This window comes from Lucilia sericata, unplaced genomic scaffold (assembly GCF_015586225.1).
Source record: "Lucilia sericata isolate MDLA Ls3-8-SP2 unplaced genomic scaffold, ASM1558622v1 Contig000373F_arrow, whole genome shotgun sequence".
Classification (NCBI taxonomy): domain Eukaryota; kingdom Metazoa; phylum Arthropoda; class Insecta; order Diptera; family Calliphoridae; genus Lucilia; species Lucilia sericata.
Genome location: NW_023994392.1, coordinates 160,619 through 179,939, shown reverse-complemented (window position 1 = coordinate 179,939; position 19,321 = coordinate 160,619). Strand labels below are relative to the sequence as shown.

The following is a 19,321-nucleotide window of genomic DNA, read 5'->3' as shown; positions in this document are numbered from 1 at the left end:
CAAGGAAATTCGCCAGTTTATAGTCCCGGCAGACTAGAGGTACTGGTACCTAGGGTTCTATAGTTGAAACGAAAAGTCGACTTTTCGACTTTTTTCATTTAGTTAAAAGTCGACTTTTCGACTTTTTGCATTTTATGAAAAGTCGATTTTTCGACTTTTTGCATTTTATGAAAAGTCAATTTTTCGACTTTTTTCATTTAAATAAAAGTCGACTTTTACACTTTTCGACTATAAGTATTTTATAAATAGTCGACTTTTCGACTTTTTGACTATTTTCGACTTCTTTCTACTTTTTTTGGACTATTTTTTGACTATTTTCGAGTTTTTCCGACTATTTTAGTTTTTGATTTTTTTCCACTTTTTTAAAATTTTTTACTATTTTTGACTTGTTTCTACAATTTTCGAGTTTTCGACTTTTTCCGACTTTTCGACTTTTTCCGACTTTTTTCGACTTTTTCCGACTTATCGACTTTTTTCGACTTTTTTCGACTTTCTTCGACTTATCGACTTTTTTCGACTTATCGACTTTTTTCGACTTTTATTAACAAAGTCGACTTTTTGACTTTTTTCACAGACGATAGTCGAGTTATCGACTTTTTTGGAACTTTTTTCGACTTTTCGACAAAAAGTCGATTGTTCGATTATTCGAAAGTCGATTTATAGAACCCTACTGGTAGCACATCTTTACCCCGGGATTGCAATCATACCAAGATGGAGTCTTTCATCAAATATCGGGGGAGTTCATCGGTATACTCTAATGTATGTATATGTACGGCCTAGGCAAACATATTTGCCTGTATGTTAAGATTTTGGTATTTTAGATTTCTGTTTACCAAAAAAAGCCGTTCATCAACTCATAAGTAAAAGACAAAAACATCACTTTAAAGTTTAAACTAACAGTTCATGAGTTGTGTATAATATACACTATATACACTTCAAAATGCTCACAATTTTTAGTGAATGAGAATTTGAAAAAAGTCGACAGCTATTGGCAAGAAGTCAGTTGATGAACACTATATCACTTTTTGTAGATTTCAAACATTAATCCACTTTTTAAGCGTTTAGTTTTAGTTACTAAAGAATTTATTTAATATTTTAAATTTAAAGTTCTTAGATCACTATTTCGGAACCTTAAAAAGCATACAATTTGCTATAATTATTTCCTCACCTTTCACGTAAATGTTTCAAAAAAGAAATAGCGTATGTTTTAAATATTAGTCCTTCCAGCCTTTAAGTATCATTGACGAATAAAGAAGATTTTAAGGTTGATACTTAAGATCTTCCGTTCAAACTTGGGGAGTAATGATTACATAAAGTAATTCATAACAATTACAATTATGTGTAATGTGTAATTATTTGTAATTGTAATTAAAGTTTTCACACTTACAATTACTTGTAATTCTTAATTGACTGATAACCAATTACTTGTAATTGTAATTGAAGTTTTTCAGTAAAAATTACTTGTAATTGTAATCGACGCATTACTAATTACGTGTAATTATAAAAAAAAATTATAATTACAAGAAATTGTAATATTAAATTCTTTAATTACAATAACAAGTAATTTTAATGGGGAATTCTTCATTTATATGGTATAGCTGTATGTATTCATTGCCCCCAAAGACCTGGACCCAAATTATGGCATACGATATCGATCGAAATCTCCATTTAGATTGTATTGAGATTTCGATCGATATCGTATGCCGTAATTTGGGCTCTGCTTCCATTACACATCGATTTATCCTTATTTAAATAGAGAAATTGTTTTCATATTCAATACCGACAAAATTTTAAGGAAATCGAAAAAATTTACTCATGAATAAATTCGACGTAATTTTGAAAATATGCCTTAAATATGACTTAACTTTTATAAATGTCGTAAAATTTTTATAATATTATTGAGACTCTTTAAAAAGAACGATAACTACTATCACTTAAATACAGCATTTTCTCGTTCCTTTAACAAATTGACAAGAAAAACAAACTCTCCAAAAGGAATAAAAATAAAAGCTGGCCTTCAATAAGCTTAACAAGACATAAATCATTTAGTAGAAACGAAAACATGTAGACGAACGGCACAAATGGAATGGAATTAAACCGCCAGGAACACCAAGGATACGCATAAATCATTTATTGTTATTATTATTATTTAAAATCATATTAAGAAGGCCTCAGCAAACACAATACGACTATAAGTGGGATGTTCTTAACACAAGGAATATACATAGTAAGAAAAAGTGATATTAAAAGTATATAAATATAAAAATATAAAAAAGTTCTTTTCTACAAAAGTTAAGCCAACAGCTGCTGTTGTTTCTTTAAAAAAACCATTTAAAATGACAGGACATAAAACTTGTGTAGAGAGATTTTTTAGAACTTTTTTCGAAATGCAATTATATGCTGGAAAAATGTCAGTTTGTTTTTGAAATTAAACATATTGTTTATAGATCCTATTGAATATTTGCTATTTCTTGTTTGCATATATTTTTTTGTTTTGAAGCCACCGTTTAAATTGTTGTTTTCAGCAACAGAGAACCATAAATCAATTTTTATTAAAGAAAAATAAATATCAGTCATGCGTCCCATGACACGTTGACAGACTTTATTGAAATTCATTGTTGACATATAAATGAAAAAGTTAAACGAGCGCAGCTAGAAGAAAGTAAAGAAATATAAACTGATGTTCTACAAAAGATTTAGTTTCTTTTTTTCGATATTGTGTGGTACAATATCTTTTGACATGTTGTCGAGTATTGGTTTGAGTTGCTGGTGGCAGGCAGCAAGTTCAACAGAAATGTTTTGTTATATTTCGAAGAAATTATAAATCGAAGAAAAGGATTTCTTGAGAAAGGAAACCAATCCTATTGAAAAGTAAAAACATACTAATTAGTTTACATGTCAAATATTATTTCTATATTAGTTGTTGTATTTCTTGGTATTATTTAGTAGCATAAATGTATTAGATGTTTCCTACTAAACTAGCTTTAAAACTATAACAAGACCTTAATTGAAAAACTTTTGTTAAACATTTCATTAATCAAGTATTTGACTAAAGTCATTTAAAGTATCTTCTGCTATATTATCATAAAAAATAATTACTTTAATAAGTAACTTTTCCAGTGGCGCTAAAAATCCTTGCAAAGAAAACAACATAGGATAAAAATTTTATTTTAAATCACCTTTTAATATCAGTTTCAAAATCATTGAACTAGATTTAGCTATTTAACTTTCTAAAGTATTTTAAAATTTCTAACAAAAGCAAAAAAAACCTATATCAAATTTTTCATCATCATCCCTTAAACTTCCTTAAAATTCAAATAAAATAAAGAAAAACTTTTTGTATGTTAATTCCTTTAACACAAACGCCGCAAAAAGTTTTTGCTTAAAAAAAAAAGAAAACACAACAAAAAAAATATATATTTCAAATAATTACAATTAAGTTGTTTAAGAAGGTGCAAAACAACAATCGTTGCACAGGACAAAGTTACAATTGCAAATTGGGTCAAAACTCTTAAAACTCATTTAAAAAGCGATGATGATAAATGAAAGGAAGCTAAAGGAAAGTACAATACGAAAACCAGTAGTAGCACAGAGAATAAATTTTGTACTTTTTAAACTCTTCATTTATACTTTTAAGTTGTTTTTGGGGCAAACATTTTTCAAGTGCAATATAGAAATTACAATTATAAACATTTTCTAAAGGGGAAACAATTTAAATTTTTAACAAAGATTCTTAAAAGAACTTTTAAATAAAAAGTTACTTTGGTCACGAAAAATCTATAACAAAGTAAAAATCTCAAAAATTTAAAATAAAAGGATTCAAAATTAAAATTTTTGTGCAAAGTACGTATATATAGGCGTATGAGTTATATTTTTGTTAAACCATTACATCTGTATCACTTATCCGTATAGATGGTCTACAACATCAATCCGTAAGTTTAATAAGCTTATTCTCTTTGTAACAAATAAAAGGATACAAATATTATAAACGCACAGTTATGTGGTTCAACTTTATCTTGTTAAAATAATTCTCAAATATATTTTTCATAACATTGTAATACATATTCTAGTGTTATTGTGAATTGAAAACAGATTCACTTTCAGATTTATAGCAAACAAATAGACTCACAGCGAATATTCCATTAACAATAAACTGTTATTTACTGATGTTCATATAAACACCCAGACGCATATTCACAACTCGTTACTGTTTATTTGTTTTTCCCTACGTTATATCCCTGCAGGATATAACATAGAAAAAAACGAAAAGAAATAACTCAAATAGCAACAAAAAACGAGTTTTATGTTAACTTTGTGTCATTACGATAGACAACCTACCCATAAATCAATATTCTTTCTGTAGCTTCTGCTTTTTTGCACAATAAAACGGAAACAAAAAGGTGTCTATGTTGAGGGTAACAGTCGGATATAAAACCGCTTTGTTCGAGATATATTTTAAGCGAATAATGTGACCAACTAGACTATAGACTAGACTATAGACTAGACTATAGACTAGACTATAGACTAGACTATAGACTAGACTATAGACTAGACTATAGACTAGACTATAGACTAGACTATAGACTAGACTATAGACTAGACTATAGACTAGACTATAGACTAGACTATAGACTAGACTATAGACAAGACTATAGACTAGACTATAGACTAGACTATAGACTAGACTATAGACTAGACTATAGACTAGACTATAGACTAGACTATAGACTAGACTATAGACTAGACTATAGACTAGACTATAGACTAGACTATAGACTAGACTATAGACTAGACTATAGACTAGACTATAGACTAGACTATAGACTAGACTATAGACTAGACTATAGACTAGACTATAGACTAGACTATAGACTACTAGACTGGACTATAGACTAGACTATAGACTAGACTATAGACTAGACTATAGACCTAGACTATAGACTAGACTATAGACTAGACTATAGACTAGACTATAGGACTAGACTATAGACTAGACTATAGACTAGACTATAGACTAGACTATAGACTAGACTATAGACTAGACTATAGACTAGACTATAGACTAGACTATAGACTAGACTAGTAGACTAGACTATAGACTAGACTATAGACTAGACTATAGGACTAGACTATAGACTAGACTATAGACTAGACTATAGACTAGACATAGACTAGGACTATAGACTAGACTATAGACTAGACTATAGACTAGCTACTAGACTATAGACTAGAACTATAGACTAGACTATAGACTAGACTATAGACTAGACTATAGACTAGACATAGACTAGACTATAGACTAGACTATAGACTAGACTATAGACTAGACTATAGACTAGACTATAGACTAGACTATAGACTAGACTATAGACTAGACTATAGACTAGACTATAGACTAGACTAATAGACTAGACTATAGACTAGACTATAGACTAGACTATAGACTAGACTATAGACTAGACTATAGACTAGACTATAGACTAGACTATAGACTAGACTATAGACTAGACTATAGACTAGACTATAGACTAGACTATAGACTAGACTATAGACTAGACTATAGACTAGACTATAGACTAGACTATAGACTAGACTATAGACTAGACTATAGACTAGACTATAGACTAGACTATAGACTAGACTATAGACTAGACTATAGACTAGACTATAGACTAGACTATAGACTAGACTATAGACTAGACTATAGAATAGACTAGACTATAGACTAGACTATAGACTAGACTATAGACTAGACTATAGACTAGACTATAGACTAGACTATAGACTAGACTATAGACTAGACTATAGACTAGACTATAGACTAGACTATAGACTAGACTATAGACTAGACTATAGACTAGACTATAGACTAGACTATAGACTAGACTATAGACTAGACTATAGACTAGACTATAGACTAGACTATAGACTAGACTATAGACTAGACTATAGGTTAGACTATAGTCCAGACTATAGTCCAGCTAGCAGACTAGACCTCTCGTTTACTATTGTTTTATATATTAAAGTTTATTACATTGCGGAAGTTATTTTGCTTTACTATAAAACACTGACCTTTGGTCCAAAAGACATTTTAAGTTTAAGCACGCATATTGCAAGTAAAGGAAATATTCGCAAGTCATATTTTTGTGCAGCATGTGGCATGTAGCATATACACATGCTTGTGGTATGCCAAAAGGCAAAATGAAAATAATAAAATAAAATTTATTGCGATTATTTTTAAGTTCAACCCAAAACAAGTGAAAAGCCCAAATAGTTGGTGACCTTATTCTTGCCCTCACACATAATAATGCAGACAAATAGGAGCTAGGACAAAAGTCACACAAATCAGTGGAGTAATAAATATATATACAAACATATATAGTATTCCTTAGGTTATAGTTACTATATAGCAGTTGATAGTATACGATTATAGCTGTTATATTGTTTCTGCTGCTGTTCCTTTTGGTATTGTTACTTTTTGATGTGCAAAATAAAATAATAATAATTCTTTCACGTTTACGCATAAATGTGAACATTCTCTTTTACTTTTATGTGAAAGAAAATGGCAACATATGTTGTGGGTGGAAATGGAAAATGGGTTAAAAGTGTTTATTATTTCTATGTATATAAAATATATACACTTAAAGAAAAAATTTATAGGGATATGGTTGCATCAAACATGCTAAAACGATTGCAGGAATTAATACAAATTTAATAATAATAAGTTTAATTTAAACATATCCAGGCCATTGTCACAACTGTATAATATTGTAATGATTAATTCAAATTTCTTGTACACAGAGGGAAAAAGAAATATACACGCTTGGTACCAAATTGGCACCAAAGAGTTTGTAATTTTTCAATAACAACCGTTGTCAAAGTATATACATACATACGACAACACTATGTCGCAACGTTGTCAACATTGCAACAATTCGTTGTCGAAATCTAAATTTTTTACACATACGTTGTCTAAATGTTAACAAACGTGGTAAGCTCACTATTGGCAACGGATTGTTTGCAATAGTGAACTTACCACGTTTGTTAACATTTAGACAACGTATGTGTAAAAAATTTAGATTTCGACAACGAATTGTTGCAATGTTGACAACGTTGCGACATAGTGTTGTCGTACGTATGTATATACTTTGACAACGGTTGTTATTGAAAAATTACAAACTCTTTGGTGCCAATTTGGTACCAAGCGTGTATATTTCTTTTTCCCTCTGTGTAGTTCTGTTAGAAAGATTCCTATTACCAATGCCATATTTCTCTCTGTGTATATTGTGCAATACTATTTTATTTTATAAATAACCATTATGTATGTGTGTTAAACTGTAAATGTATTTTTATCGCTTTATTTTTACATTGGAATATACTTTCCCTTTGCCACTCTTTTCGTATAAAAATATAAAATATGTCCTTGTTATTTTACAGCAAAAGAACAAACTACAATTACAACTATAACATCCTTGCTTTGTGTATGTCTGCTGTTGGTAAAACTGCAAAAAACAACTTGTTTTTGTATTTTGTAGGCCATAATCAATCCAGTTATTTCTTTAGTTTTGTCAACACTGTTGGCGGTAATTGTTAAACTGAATTTATATAAAATAAAATTACTTTATGTCCTTTTTAGTAGCACACACAGAATACTAACGGACGAACAAACTACACATTCACTCAGCCATACCCGGAAGTTCGACAAAGAGTCTATACATCCGAAAAAGACAATAATCCACTAACGACTAACCACCTGGATGGCTCTAATTCGTCTTTCGCCACTGATGTACTCTTTGTAAGCGAGAATGAAGATAATCGTCACTTTAGTGTAACCTTTGTAAGCGATAGTGTACATACATACTTAAAAAAACAAACTTAAGCTTTTTGTCTGCCTCTTCGTAATGAGCTTGTAGGAGAAGCTCATTTTAGTCACCTGGATAGTCGATGACTAGGAGTAACCCTACGTGGTAGGTTAGGGACTGTCCGATCGAACTGCTGGGTAAATAAAACAATAAAATACTTTTACAGAGACTTTCAATCTCACACCGAATGCTTGTAGTAACAAACTAATGAAATTATTTTTAAACCAATCCAATGGAGGCAGGGCATAAGTAAGTAAAGAAAAGTGTTTACAGAGTATAGTTTTTTTATAAGATGTAATACAATTTCAATCTATATTATGTATATAAAAGAGTAGCGTTACTGACTGACTGATTCATCATCGCACAGCCCAAACGGCTGAACCTAGAATCATGAAATTTTGACAGTAGATGTGTTTTTGGTTATGTAGATCCACGGGTAAAAGGGGAAACGGGTAAAACAGGTTTTCTTAATTATCTTACACTATATTAGTGATACAAGAAAAATTCTAAATGCAGCTGTATCTACTCTTAAAATGAGCAGATGGATGTCTGGTACTTTTTTGAAATTCATACTTTTAAGGGGTAAAAATTTGTAACAAAGGTGATTCTGGTACCTTTTTTGGTCCCTTATAACTTTTGAACTAAATAACATAATAAAATTTTTATAAATATTTTGGATAAATCTCCCAAAATTATGAGACAACCTGTTTTGTACTTTTTAAAATTTAGTCCTTTTTGGGTGTATAAAAGGGAGAAAACTGTATTTATGGTACTTTTCTAGCACATTAAGAAAACTTTTTCGGTTTATTGAATTATTCCAATTAAATTACGGACTAACTCTGTAATATTTATTGTAATAAAATTTTTGCTATTTCACTGGGGAAAAAAGTACCAAAAAGGGAAAAAACGGGAAATTTAATTTTATAAAATTTGAAAAAGTAGTTTATTTACTCACACAAAATAAGCTGTTGGTATATTATTTTGGAATTCGAGTACTAAGGCCTATATAAGACCAAATTCGAGTAAATTGTTTGGTACTTTTTGAATCGTTTGAGTTTTATCTGCGATATATAGATTTAAATACGGAACATTTTGTAAACTTAATTTTCGAAAAAGTATATTTCTAAGCGAAAAGGCGAAAAATTTTACTCTTTTTATTAGTACTTTCCACTTAGGTAAAATTTATTCCACTTTTGGTACTTTTTCTTTCTTCAAATGGTACTCTTTGTATGTTTTTTAATATGAATTGAAAACACATGATTATTAAACATTCACGGTCCTCATTGAATAAGATTCTTCAAGAATGTACTTTTTATCTCATAAATGGTACTTTTGTAATTTTCATACATGATCTTGACTGAATAATATTCTGTAAGAGTGAACTATTTGGTACTTTTCTATTCTTCATATGGTACCGTTTAGATTCTTTAGAATGGTTAAACGGAATACACGGTCCTTATTAAATGAGAATTTATTGAGAGAGATTTTTGTACTGTTTCGTCTTTCCGATGGTACTTTTTGATATTTTTACGATATTGAACATAGATATTGAAAATAAAATTTAAAATGTAGGGACCTTAGTGAATGAGAATCTACTGAAAGGGACTTTTGGTAATTTTTCATTCATTAAAATTATATTTTTTGAATTATATATAATATTAAACACAGAAACATAAAATTTTTGATTAAATGATTATCTATTAGAGGTATTTTATAGTACTTTTTTTCAAATAGTACTTTCGAAATTTTCTATAATGTGGAAGCTAAATAAATGAAACTAAAAATACAGCTTCTTAGTGAATGCGAATTTAATCACGTGATATTGAACGTATAAAACTGAAACATAAAAAAAATGTTTAAATTTTGTATGTAAGTATTTAATTTAAGTAAAGGTAGCGAAGCACCCAGGGTATGCTAGTTTCAGTATAACTCTCTTAACGTTGACAAAAAACATATTTTCGGTACCTCTTAAAAATAAAGATTTTGTCGTAAAACAATCCTCAACATCCTTTAAAAATCACTATAAATGTAATCATAACTGGTGTAGAGTATATTATTTGCAGACCTAGCCGAACATACTTTCTTAATTCTTTTAGTTTAAGATAATTTCATTTTGAGAGGGTGACTAAAAACGTGTATTGATTGTCTGTTGAGGTCCAGCCTCGTAAACATGTGCAGGAGTATGAGTAATATTGTTGTTACTTTTATAATACTTATACGCACATATGTTGAACAGCCCTTGTAAAAAGTATTAAAAATGTGAAAACAGTAAGCTTCCCGGTAATGCTCTTTAATAAAAAAATGTATTATTGAAGGATATTTTTTCTAGGATTTTAATTAAACCTTTAAAATTATTTAAAAGTTTAACTTAAAATAGTTTTGAATGTTATCGATTAGAAGCGGTGAAAACATCTCAAACTACAACACTTTTAAATTGTGATTTTACTTTCTTTCTCTACTTTTTGTATTGTTTATGTTGTTATTGTTGTAATTTTATATGTTTTTTTTTTCTAAAGTTGTCTTTTTTCGAGATTTTTTTAAACTGATTTCTCTTAAATCTTTTCTAACTTTATGTTTATATTTATCTATGTATTCCCTGTGGCTTTGATAATTAATCATAATTTTTTTCTTTATTTGTCTTTTATGTTTGCGCACACAAGTATGTGACAGATATTTAATTTTATTAATCATTTGTTAATGTTGTAAAATAAATCCCATTGTGCCGTATTTATAATGTGAAAAGATATACGTTACATGTTCTGATATGAACTTGCTGCATATACACGTACAACATTGTTACTTTTGTAGCAACTCATAAAAATCATAAAATTAAATGAAAAAAAATTGCCGACATAGCCGATTTTCAAATACCCAACGCTGGCAAAATGATGTCTCTTTATTTATCAAGCTATTTAAAAGCATCAAAGTGTTCCCTTATGGATACTCCAGTATGTGGAAGAAATGTTACTTTATTGTTTTGTAGTTTTAAGAACATTTTTGGAAATGAACTTGAGCTTGAGCATCAGTGTGATCTCCAGCTCACTATAATTACAATATCATTAGTCAGATGTATATATAATATAAGAGTAGGTTATTAACTCTAGACTCAAAAACCTCATCAAGATATCTAATTCTCTTAGCGGCTAGCCATATCTCAGAGAAGATGAAAGACTGTTTCATCCTTTTTCTTGACAACTACAACACTATTCGTTAAAGTGGGGCTCAAGTCGACGTGCGTTTACCTATCTGTCATTACTGCAAGCTTACAGCATAGTTGTATCGAAAGAGGGCCGCATTGGCTTGGTCACTCTGCAAGTGTTTTTTATGAAAGAATCAAAACCACAATATGATTGTGTATTAAGTCGCGTTGGAGAAATTCAAAGCGGACCCCGTTCTTGCTAACTCATCCGTCTATTCATTGCCATAGTATTATACGTGTGCGGCGACAAATACTAAGTTGATGTCATACGGATCATTCTAAACATTAGGGATAGTGCGTCAGAAGGGTTTTCGATCCTAGAATATTCATATGTTCTTTATCATCGTTCAGACTCGGTATGCCTGGCTGCATTAAAGACAAAGATGACCATTATATGAATTTCGTTAGGAAATTAGGATGTAATTCTTTTGAAGGACTTGTTCTCAGTAATCTCTTGGGTTAGGTTAGTTTAGGTTGATAGAAGGATGTTTAGTACATCAAATCCGAAGAAATACACATAGGCCACTGTCGGGCCTATTGTGCGGTCCTTTTCATGAAAAAACAAAAAATTGTTCACTGAGTATATTATTTTTCAGTTTCCTGGACGTCATTCCTAAGAATTTTCCAATCAGTGTTAGTCAGGAATGTTATTTCCGAAATAACGTCACTTCCAAGATACTTTGATCTAACTTCCACGAATGCTTGACACTGGTAAAGAAAGTGTTTCAGAGTTTCACTGTCCTCTCCATGTGCTCGTAATCCTGTGTGTCCACTCAGAATACGTACCATCATACTAACTTCAGACTTGCTCATTTTGAGGGGATTTCTCGTCTTGTTCTCATCAGGATCTTGGTGCTTCTACCCACCGTTTCATTATTCCAAGAGGCCTTATGGGATTCTCTCATCCATATTTTTAATTCAGCTTTTGTTGCGTCAAATGGTTTTGCGTTCATCAGGTTAACTACCTCGAGATCCCTTTCCTTTAAAGCTATTACCAGGACACCCGAGTGTCCTGGTACCCATATGATTTGTTATGATGTTCAATGCCAAATGGTCAACAATAGTTGGAATTGGAAAGTGATGTGGAAGCGTTTAGCATACCTTAGGGTCTATTGATATGTTACTAAAGCATCTCGAAATACTTAATAATCTACTTACTGTAGGGTTGTAGGTTATGCAATATTTTTAGTAGCATTTACAGCGTTTGATAACAATGTGTGTTAAACTGTTGACAGTTTATTTTATATGATTATATATATTTTTTTTTATTAAGCAACATGTTGTAAAAGAGAACTTTTCACTATGGGATTATTAGATCTACCATATATGTTTTTCTTCGAAATATCATTACAAATATTAAAGCGAAAAATTACTAACATTTTGTGAAGAAATTTCAGAATATTTTTAAGAAAACATTTTCTTTTTTATATATTTTCTAGAATTTGTTTCAAATAAATGACAGCAAACAACATTTTTACATTTGAAAAAAATACATTTAAAGGCATTATTCATGGAGCCACCCTAACCTGCATCTTGGAAGTCTTGCAAAAAGTTTTTCATTATGTTTCGTTCTGCCTGATATATTCCACTTAAATAATGTACTTTTTTACTTTGCAAAACATTGTAACCCTTAATGGGTTTTAAAATATCATCAGTTTTGTTTTACTTAGTTTATTTCATTTTGACATCTTTTTTATACATATACACCGAGAAAAATCATGAATTTTAAAGGGCTGTCACATAATATATATGATTACTGCAAACAAGCATATGTTTGCCAGAAAGATTTGACGTTATAATGACTAGAATTAAGATTGTAGTAAACAATCATATGAATAATAAACTAGATATAGTTGCGTCCACCAGAAATATGTTTACTATAACCAAAATATACAAATTTTTTACAATTTAAAACTTGTAATATACTAAAACCATTTTTTCTCTACGTGTAAGCTCTTATATTGTTAACATTTCAGTTTTTGTAAAAATTTATTTAAAATTGTTCATTTTCTCTTTAGCAACAACTTAAACAACTTAAAATAAATGTACAAAACTTCACTAGAACAACACATGCAAGCAAAATTTCTCTATAAAAATACAAAAACTAAATCATTGCATGACATTTTTCTAAAACTATAAGTGTTGTGTAGTGTAGTGTTTGTATGTCCGTGTGTTAATTTCACTCAATTCAATCCTTTTAAAAATCCTTGTGTTACATTTGACTGAATATGAACATTTTAATCAACACTAAAATATTTATTTGTTTTCTTCTTCTGTTCTTAAAACTAAATCACTTTAAATATTTAAAACCAAGTCTTTTCGTTTGTTCATGTGTGTTGGTGTTTTCCATTCTTAATTGTTTGTTGTGGTTTTGTATACAAGACCAACCGACAGTTGAGGAATTTAGGTCATTATTTCAAATGTCATTCATAAATAAAGTGTTTTGTACAAAATTAGAATTGAAGACTTTTTGTAAATTGTTTAAATGTAAAGGAAAATTTTAAGGAATTTTTATATTTTTTTTTTTTTTCGAAGAGAAATAAATTAAAAAATGTAACAATATATAATGTATTGTAAAATATTAAAGAAAAGAAATGGTGGGTCAAGATGAACTCTTTTATACCCTAGCTAGATGAAAAAGATATTGGTAAAAGGTTTCATATCAGAATAATCATAAAAAAGGCTTCTATTATAGAGTCTACACATATTACAATGACTTATTTAAGTGCTTATTTGTAAGCGATCGTTCAAAGTTCTTTCTTTCAATGACATTGTTATTAAAAAGCCAATAAATGAATATCGAATATTTTAGAGCAACAATTTCATTGAAGACAAGAACTATACACTCTCGCTTACAAATAAGTACTTAAATAAGTCATTGTAATATGTATACTTATATCATATATACAGGCGGTATGTAGTAGTCATTGAAATGTAAGTTCTTGTATAACTGCAAGACAGCCCAAAGTTTTTGCTGAGATTCTCTAACTTAAAATAATCTCCCCCACAGTATTGTAATTTTTTATTGTTACAATGGAGTTACTGACCTTTTGATGAGTTTTTTATTTTATTTCAAACCAATATATTTAAAGTAATTACATTTTGATATGATATTTAGCTAAAAAAAAATTCACACAAAACTTAACCATAACTCTAAAATACCATCATAAACTACAAATGATAAAATACCAGAGAAATAAATATAAATCTCAGTTCTGTTGTTATAAAAAATTGAAAAGAAAGTAAATGAAATGAACATAAAATTTAACACGTATTTTTTGGTGTAAATGTTTTGGTTTGGTAGTGTCTGTTGTTGTTAGTTGGTGGTATATTTTTTTAGAAAAATATAAAACCGCAAATACCACCTCCATTATATGCATTTATATGAAGACAATTGAAATAGTGCATAACAAAAGTCAAAACTATTCTAAATTTGTTAATCTAAAACTTAGTTAGTTATTTAGTTAGTTTAAGTTAGGTTTGGTAGATAGGAGTATGTATAGTAAATCCGAAGAAGTACACCGAGTGGCCAGAAATACCGAGTGGCCTGGTACCCATATAATGTAAACCTTATCTCTGGGAGAGAGTTCAGTTAAAGCTTTTTTTCCGATTAGTTAGTTAGTTAGTTAGTTAGTTGGTTAGTTAGTTAGTTAGTTAGTAGTTAGTTAGTTAGTTAGTTAGTTAGTTAGTTAGTTAGTTAGTTAGTTAGTTAGTTAGTAGTTAGTTAGTTAGTTAGTTAGTTAGTTAGTTAGTTAGTTAGTTAGTTAGTTAGTTAGTTAGTTAGTTAGTTAGTAGTTAGTTAGTTAGTTAGTTAGTTAGTTAGTTAGTTAGTTAGTTAGTTAGTTAGTTAGTTAGTTAGTTAGTTAGTTAGTTAGTTAGTTAGTTAGTTAGTTAGTTAGTTAGTTAGTTAGTTAGTTAGTTAGTTAGTTAGTAGTTAGTTAGTTAGTTAGTTAGTTAGTTAGTTAGTTAGTTAGTTAGTTAGTTAGTTAGTTAGTTAGTTAGTAGTTAGTTAGTTAGTTAGTTAGTTAGTTAGTTAGTTAGTTAGTTAGTTAGTTAGTAGTAGTTAGTTAGTTAGTTAGTTAGTTAGTTAGTTAGTTAGTTAGTTAGTTAGTTAGTTAGTTAGTTAGTTAGTTAGTTAGTTAGTTAGTTAGTAGTTAGTTAGTTAGTTAGTTAGTTAGTTAGTTAGTTAGTTAGTTAGTTAGTTAGTTAGTTAGTTAGTTAGTTAGTTAGTTAGTTAGTTAGTTAGTTAGTTAGTTAGTTAGTTAGTTAGTTAGTTAGTTAGTTAGTTAGTTAGTTAGTTAGTTAGTTAGTTAGTTAGTAGTTAGTTAGTTAGTTAGTTAGTAGTTAGTTAGTTAGTTAGTTAGTTAGTTAGTTAGTTAGTTAGTTAGTTAGTTAGTTAGTTAGTTAGTTAGTTAGTTAGTTAGTTAGTTAGTTAGTTAGTTAGTTAGTTAGTTAGTTAGTTAGTTAGTTAGTTAGTTAGTTAGTTAGTTAGTTAGTTAGTTAGTTAGTTAGTTAGTTAGTTAGTTAGTTAGTTAGTTAGTTAGTTAGTTAGTTAGTTAGTTAGTTAGTAGTTAGTTAGTTAGTTAGTTAGTTAGTTAGTTAGTTAGTTAGTTAGTTAGTTAGTTAGTAGTTAGTTAGTTAGTTAGTTAGTTAGTTAGTTAGTTAGTTAGTTAGTTAGTTAGTTAGTTAGTTAGTTAGTTAGTTAGTTAGTTAGTTAGTTAGTTAGTTAGTTAGTTAGTTAGTTAGTTAGTTAGTAGTTAGTTAGTTAGTTAGTTAGTTAGTTAGTTAGTTAGTTAGTTAGTTAGTTAGTTAGTTAGTTAGTTAGTTAGTTAGTTAGTAGTTAGTTAGTTAGTTAGTTAGTTAGTTAGTTAGTTAGTTAGTTAGTTAGTTAGTTAGTTAGTTAGTTAGTTAGTTAGTTAGTTAGTTAGTTAGTTAGTTAGTTAGTTAGTTAGTTAGTTAGTAGTTAGTAGTTAGTTAGTTAGTTAGTTAGTTAGTTAGTTAGTTAGTTAGTTAATTAGTTAGTTAGTTAGTGTTGTTATTTTCTGGTTGTGATCTTCATAATAATACCCCCAATTTTTAATAGGGTTGTATTTTCAAATTGATAACACTGTTTTCCAGTCAACTCGAGTTCTTAGTTATAGGTTGTTTTATTTCTTGAAATCCATTTTACTTTACTTGTCCAAAAATTATGAACTCACACTTTACATTACAACACTCGGTTTTGACTTCCATTTCGTCTGTCTGTTCAAATAACATTTCCGGTGCAACTTTTTCTTTGCTGCACTGTACACAATACATATTCATTTTTTACTTACTATAACGGTTGTTGTTGTTGTTCTTGTTCAAAAACATTAATCTAAAATTCAACAATATTTCCCATTCCACACCAGTGTATATAGTATCAAATTTAGTTGTGCTTTTTAAAAAGATTGCTGGCATTTTTTTTGTTTGCTCCTTTTAGTGGTACCATTATTATTTCTATTCTAAAGTCTTTTTAGTTTATCTAAGTGAGTTATTTTTTTCCATTCATGTTACATTTTTATTATAACTTTTTTTCTTTTTTTCATATTTGCAGCACCAAAGGGACAAATTATACGTTTGGATTTTCGCAATTCATTTAATATAGAGGAAAAAGATGAGTGTAAATTTGACTTTTTAGAGGTAAGTTTATAACATTTTTCTTATTACTTTTACTGTTAAAAAGTAGTGTTTTTTTTTTTAGAGAATTGTTTGGTTGAAAGTAAACTATGAATTATAAAAAGGGTATCATGTGTTTTTTAAGTATTAACATTCATAACCCTTTTAGTTGAGTGTGTTTATTTGGCTACTTTAAGAAAAATATTTTCCTTTATCTTGTTGCCGTGGCTACTTATGCTCATAAATATTATTCATGGTCGAGTATAAGCTTTTTCTTATTTCAGTAAATTGTTAACAATTCATACTGTTTATTTGGGTAATTTGTATAAACTTTTTAAACTTTAAAGTTTAAAAAATAACTTTGGCAAATAGTTTTTTGGATGAAAATATAAGGAGTTATAAAAAAAATGATTAGTAAGACATTGGTATGATTTAAATCTGTAGCCAGGTATGGCTAATAATATGCTTCGGAATTCCCAAATAGTTTAAAATATTTTATGATTTATAACTACTTTTCATTGTAAAATTAAGTAACCATTGTAAAAAAAGTTCCAATAGTTTTCCCGATATATGAATTTTTCAATTTAGTTTACTTATATTGGAGTTTTTACATCCCTATTGTAAGTTTTCAATGTTATCCATGGTTCCATGCCCCCTATTGCAACTCTGTTAATTTTGTACCCAAATACTCTCATGGATATCAAAGTTGTTAGTGCAAAATTGTTCTCATGGATGTCAAAGTTATTCTCGCAAAATTTGAGAATACTAACTCTTATATTTTCTTCTTTTAATTGTGTATATTACTCATATGACAGGTGCCACGCCCCTATTGCTAGTGCGTCCATTTTATTTCTAAACGTTCTCAAGAATGTGAATGTTATTCGAGCATAAACTGTGGATTCTAACTCTTATATTTTCTTTTTATAATTGTGTATATAATTCATATGGCAGGTGCCACGCCCACTATTACTAGTGCGCCCATTTTATATCTTAAATATTCATGTTGATACTAAATTAGAGGACTCTAGCTATTATATTTTCTCAGATATACCAATTTAATATTTCTATTATAAAAATGGGACCTTTTAATCCTTTGTCCCAGTTTACCAGGTATTGACCCCAGGAGAAAAATTTGGTCAAATGGTACCTTACAATGAACCAAATTTTTATTTTCGGTGAGAACTTCATTGGCTTGTTTTTCCATACAAACGGGGTCATTGAATTCAATAAACAATTTGGGCAACGTAACATTACGTTCGGTCCATTCGAGTTCTGCTTATCAAAAGAGGCCCATAGGACACATTATTGATGTTGATGTAATTGATGTTCTCCTACCGAAATGTTCGTCCGTTTATTGGCCGGTTCTAATAAATTTCAATTCTGCAAAATGCTTTACTTTCTACTTGGATGTCATGACCATCCAAGGACTTTTCATCATGACTGATTTTCATATGTAAACTATGCAAAATTTCAACAATTTTGCTCCATTTCATTCAAAATTTAAATAATTAGCCACTAGTTGGTACACTTGTCACTTTATGTTTTGTGTTTTTTTCTAAAGCCTTTGCTATTTCTTTCACTCTTACTATTTGAATTGAAATTTTTACTTTAACTTGGACTACAAAAATTTCAAAGATACATATATACAAAAGGTTATACAAACCACTGTTCGTTGTGTTAGTGATAAAGTTGAATAACGTATGATGATTATTACCTAACTAGTATTTTATATAAAACAAAGAAAATTTTAAATAAAAAAGATGAAATAAAAGTTGAAATTTGTTCATTTGTTTCTTTATGCTGTTGCTGTTCCTATTTTGTGTGTTTTTTTTCTTCCATTCATTCCAAATTCTTTAGTGGGTCAAGGGCTGCTTTGGGCAATTTCAAATACTCACAACATGTTTATTTGAGTTTACTACATATAGTTACATATATACGTACATAAATACATGTGTATATTTGTACTCTTATAAAACAACATATGTATTTACACACGAAAATGTGCAAAATAGTAAGAGGCTTATGCACTAATTTAAATCAGTATTTTTTACAACATGTCTAACTACCTATTGGACTTTAGTACCTATATTTTAAAGTTATTTGACTAGTATATGACTCTATATAATCCTTAAACTGATGATTATATAATTAGAGCAATAATTTTAAATTAATGTTGTTATTTTTTGCAAAGTGTTGGAACCCTAATATTCCATCAGGAATTTACTTTCTTTAAACAAGTCAATAAAACTGAAATAGTTTTATAGAGTCTTGAAAATTTAAACTTTCTAAAACATTTCCTTTTAGGTGTTCTTGAGTGAATTACACACTCAATCAACATCAACTGAGAAACTACCAAATAGTAAAAGGGCTTCTAGAGAATACATACATACATACATACATACATACATACATACATACATACATACATACATACATACATATTTATATAATATTTATATGTTTTCCATATTTTTCTATTCCTTTACTGTAGATATTTTCAACTTAAATTCTTGTTCTTTTGAAATATTTATAGTAAATTTTCCAGTTGAGTGCAGTAAATGAATGTTGTCCTTAAAAAAATACAAAAATATGTTACTTTTTCCATAGAAAAAAAAAACAAGAA

General features: G+C 29.1%; 1 protein-coding gene across 3 annotated transcripts in view; it reads left to right on the top strand.

The window, feature by feature from the left end:
* The window catches only part of LOC119604238, a 196,933-nt gene that overhangs the window by 117,536 nt on the left and 60,076 nt on the right, over positions 1 to 19,321 (top strand). For all 3 annotated transcript variants that reach the window (XM_037956726.1, XM_037956724.1, XM_037956725.1), the window contains exon 6: positions 16,637 to 16,722. In XM_037956726.1, the coding sequence (XP_037812654.1) occupies positions 16,637 to 16,722 (86 nt within the window). The remainder of the gene's footprint in view (positions 1 to 16,636; positions 16,723 to 19,321) is intronic.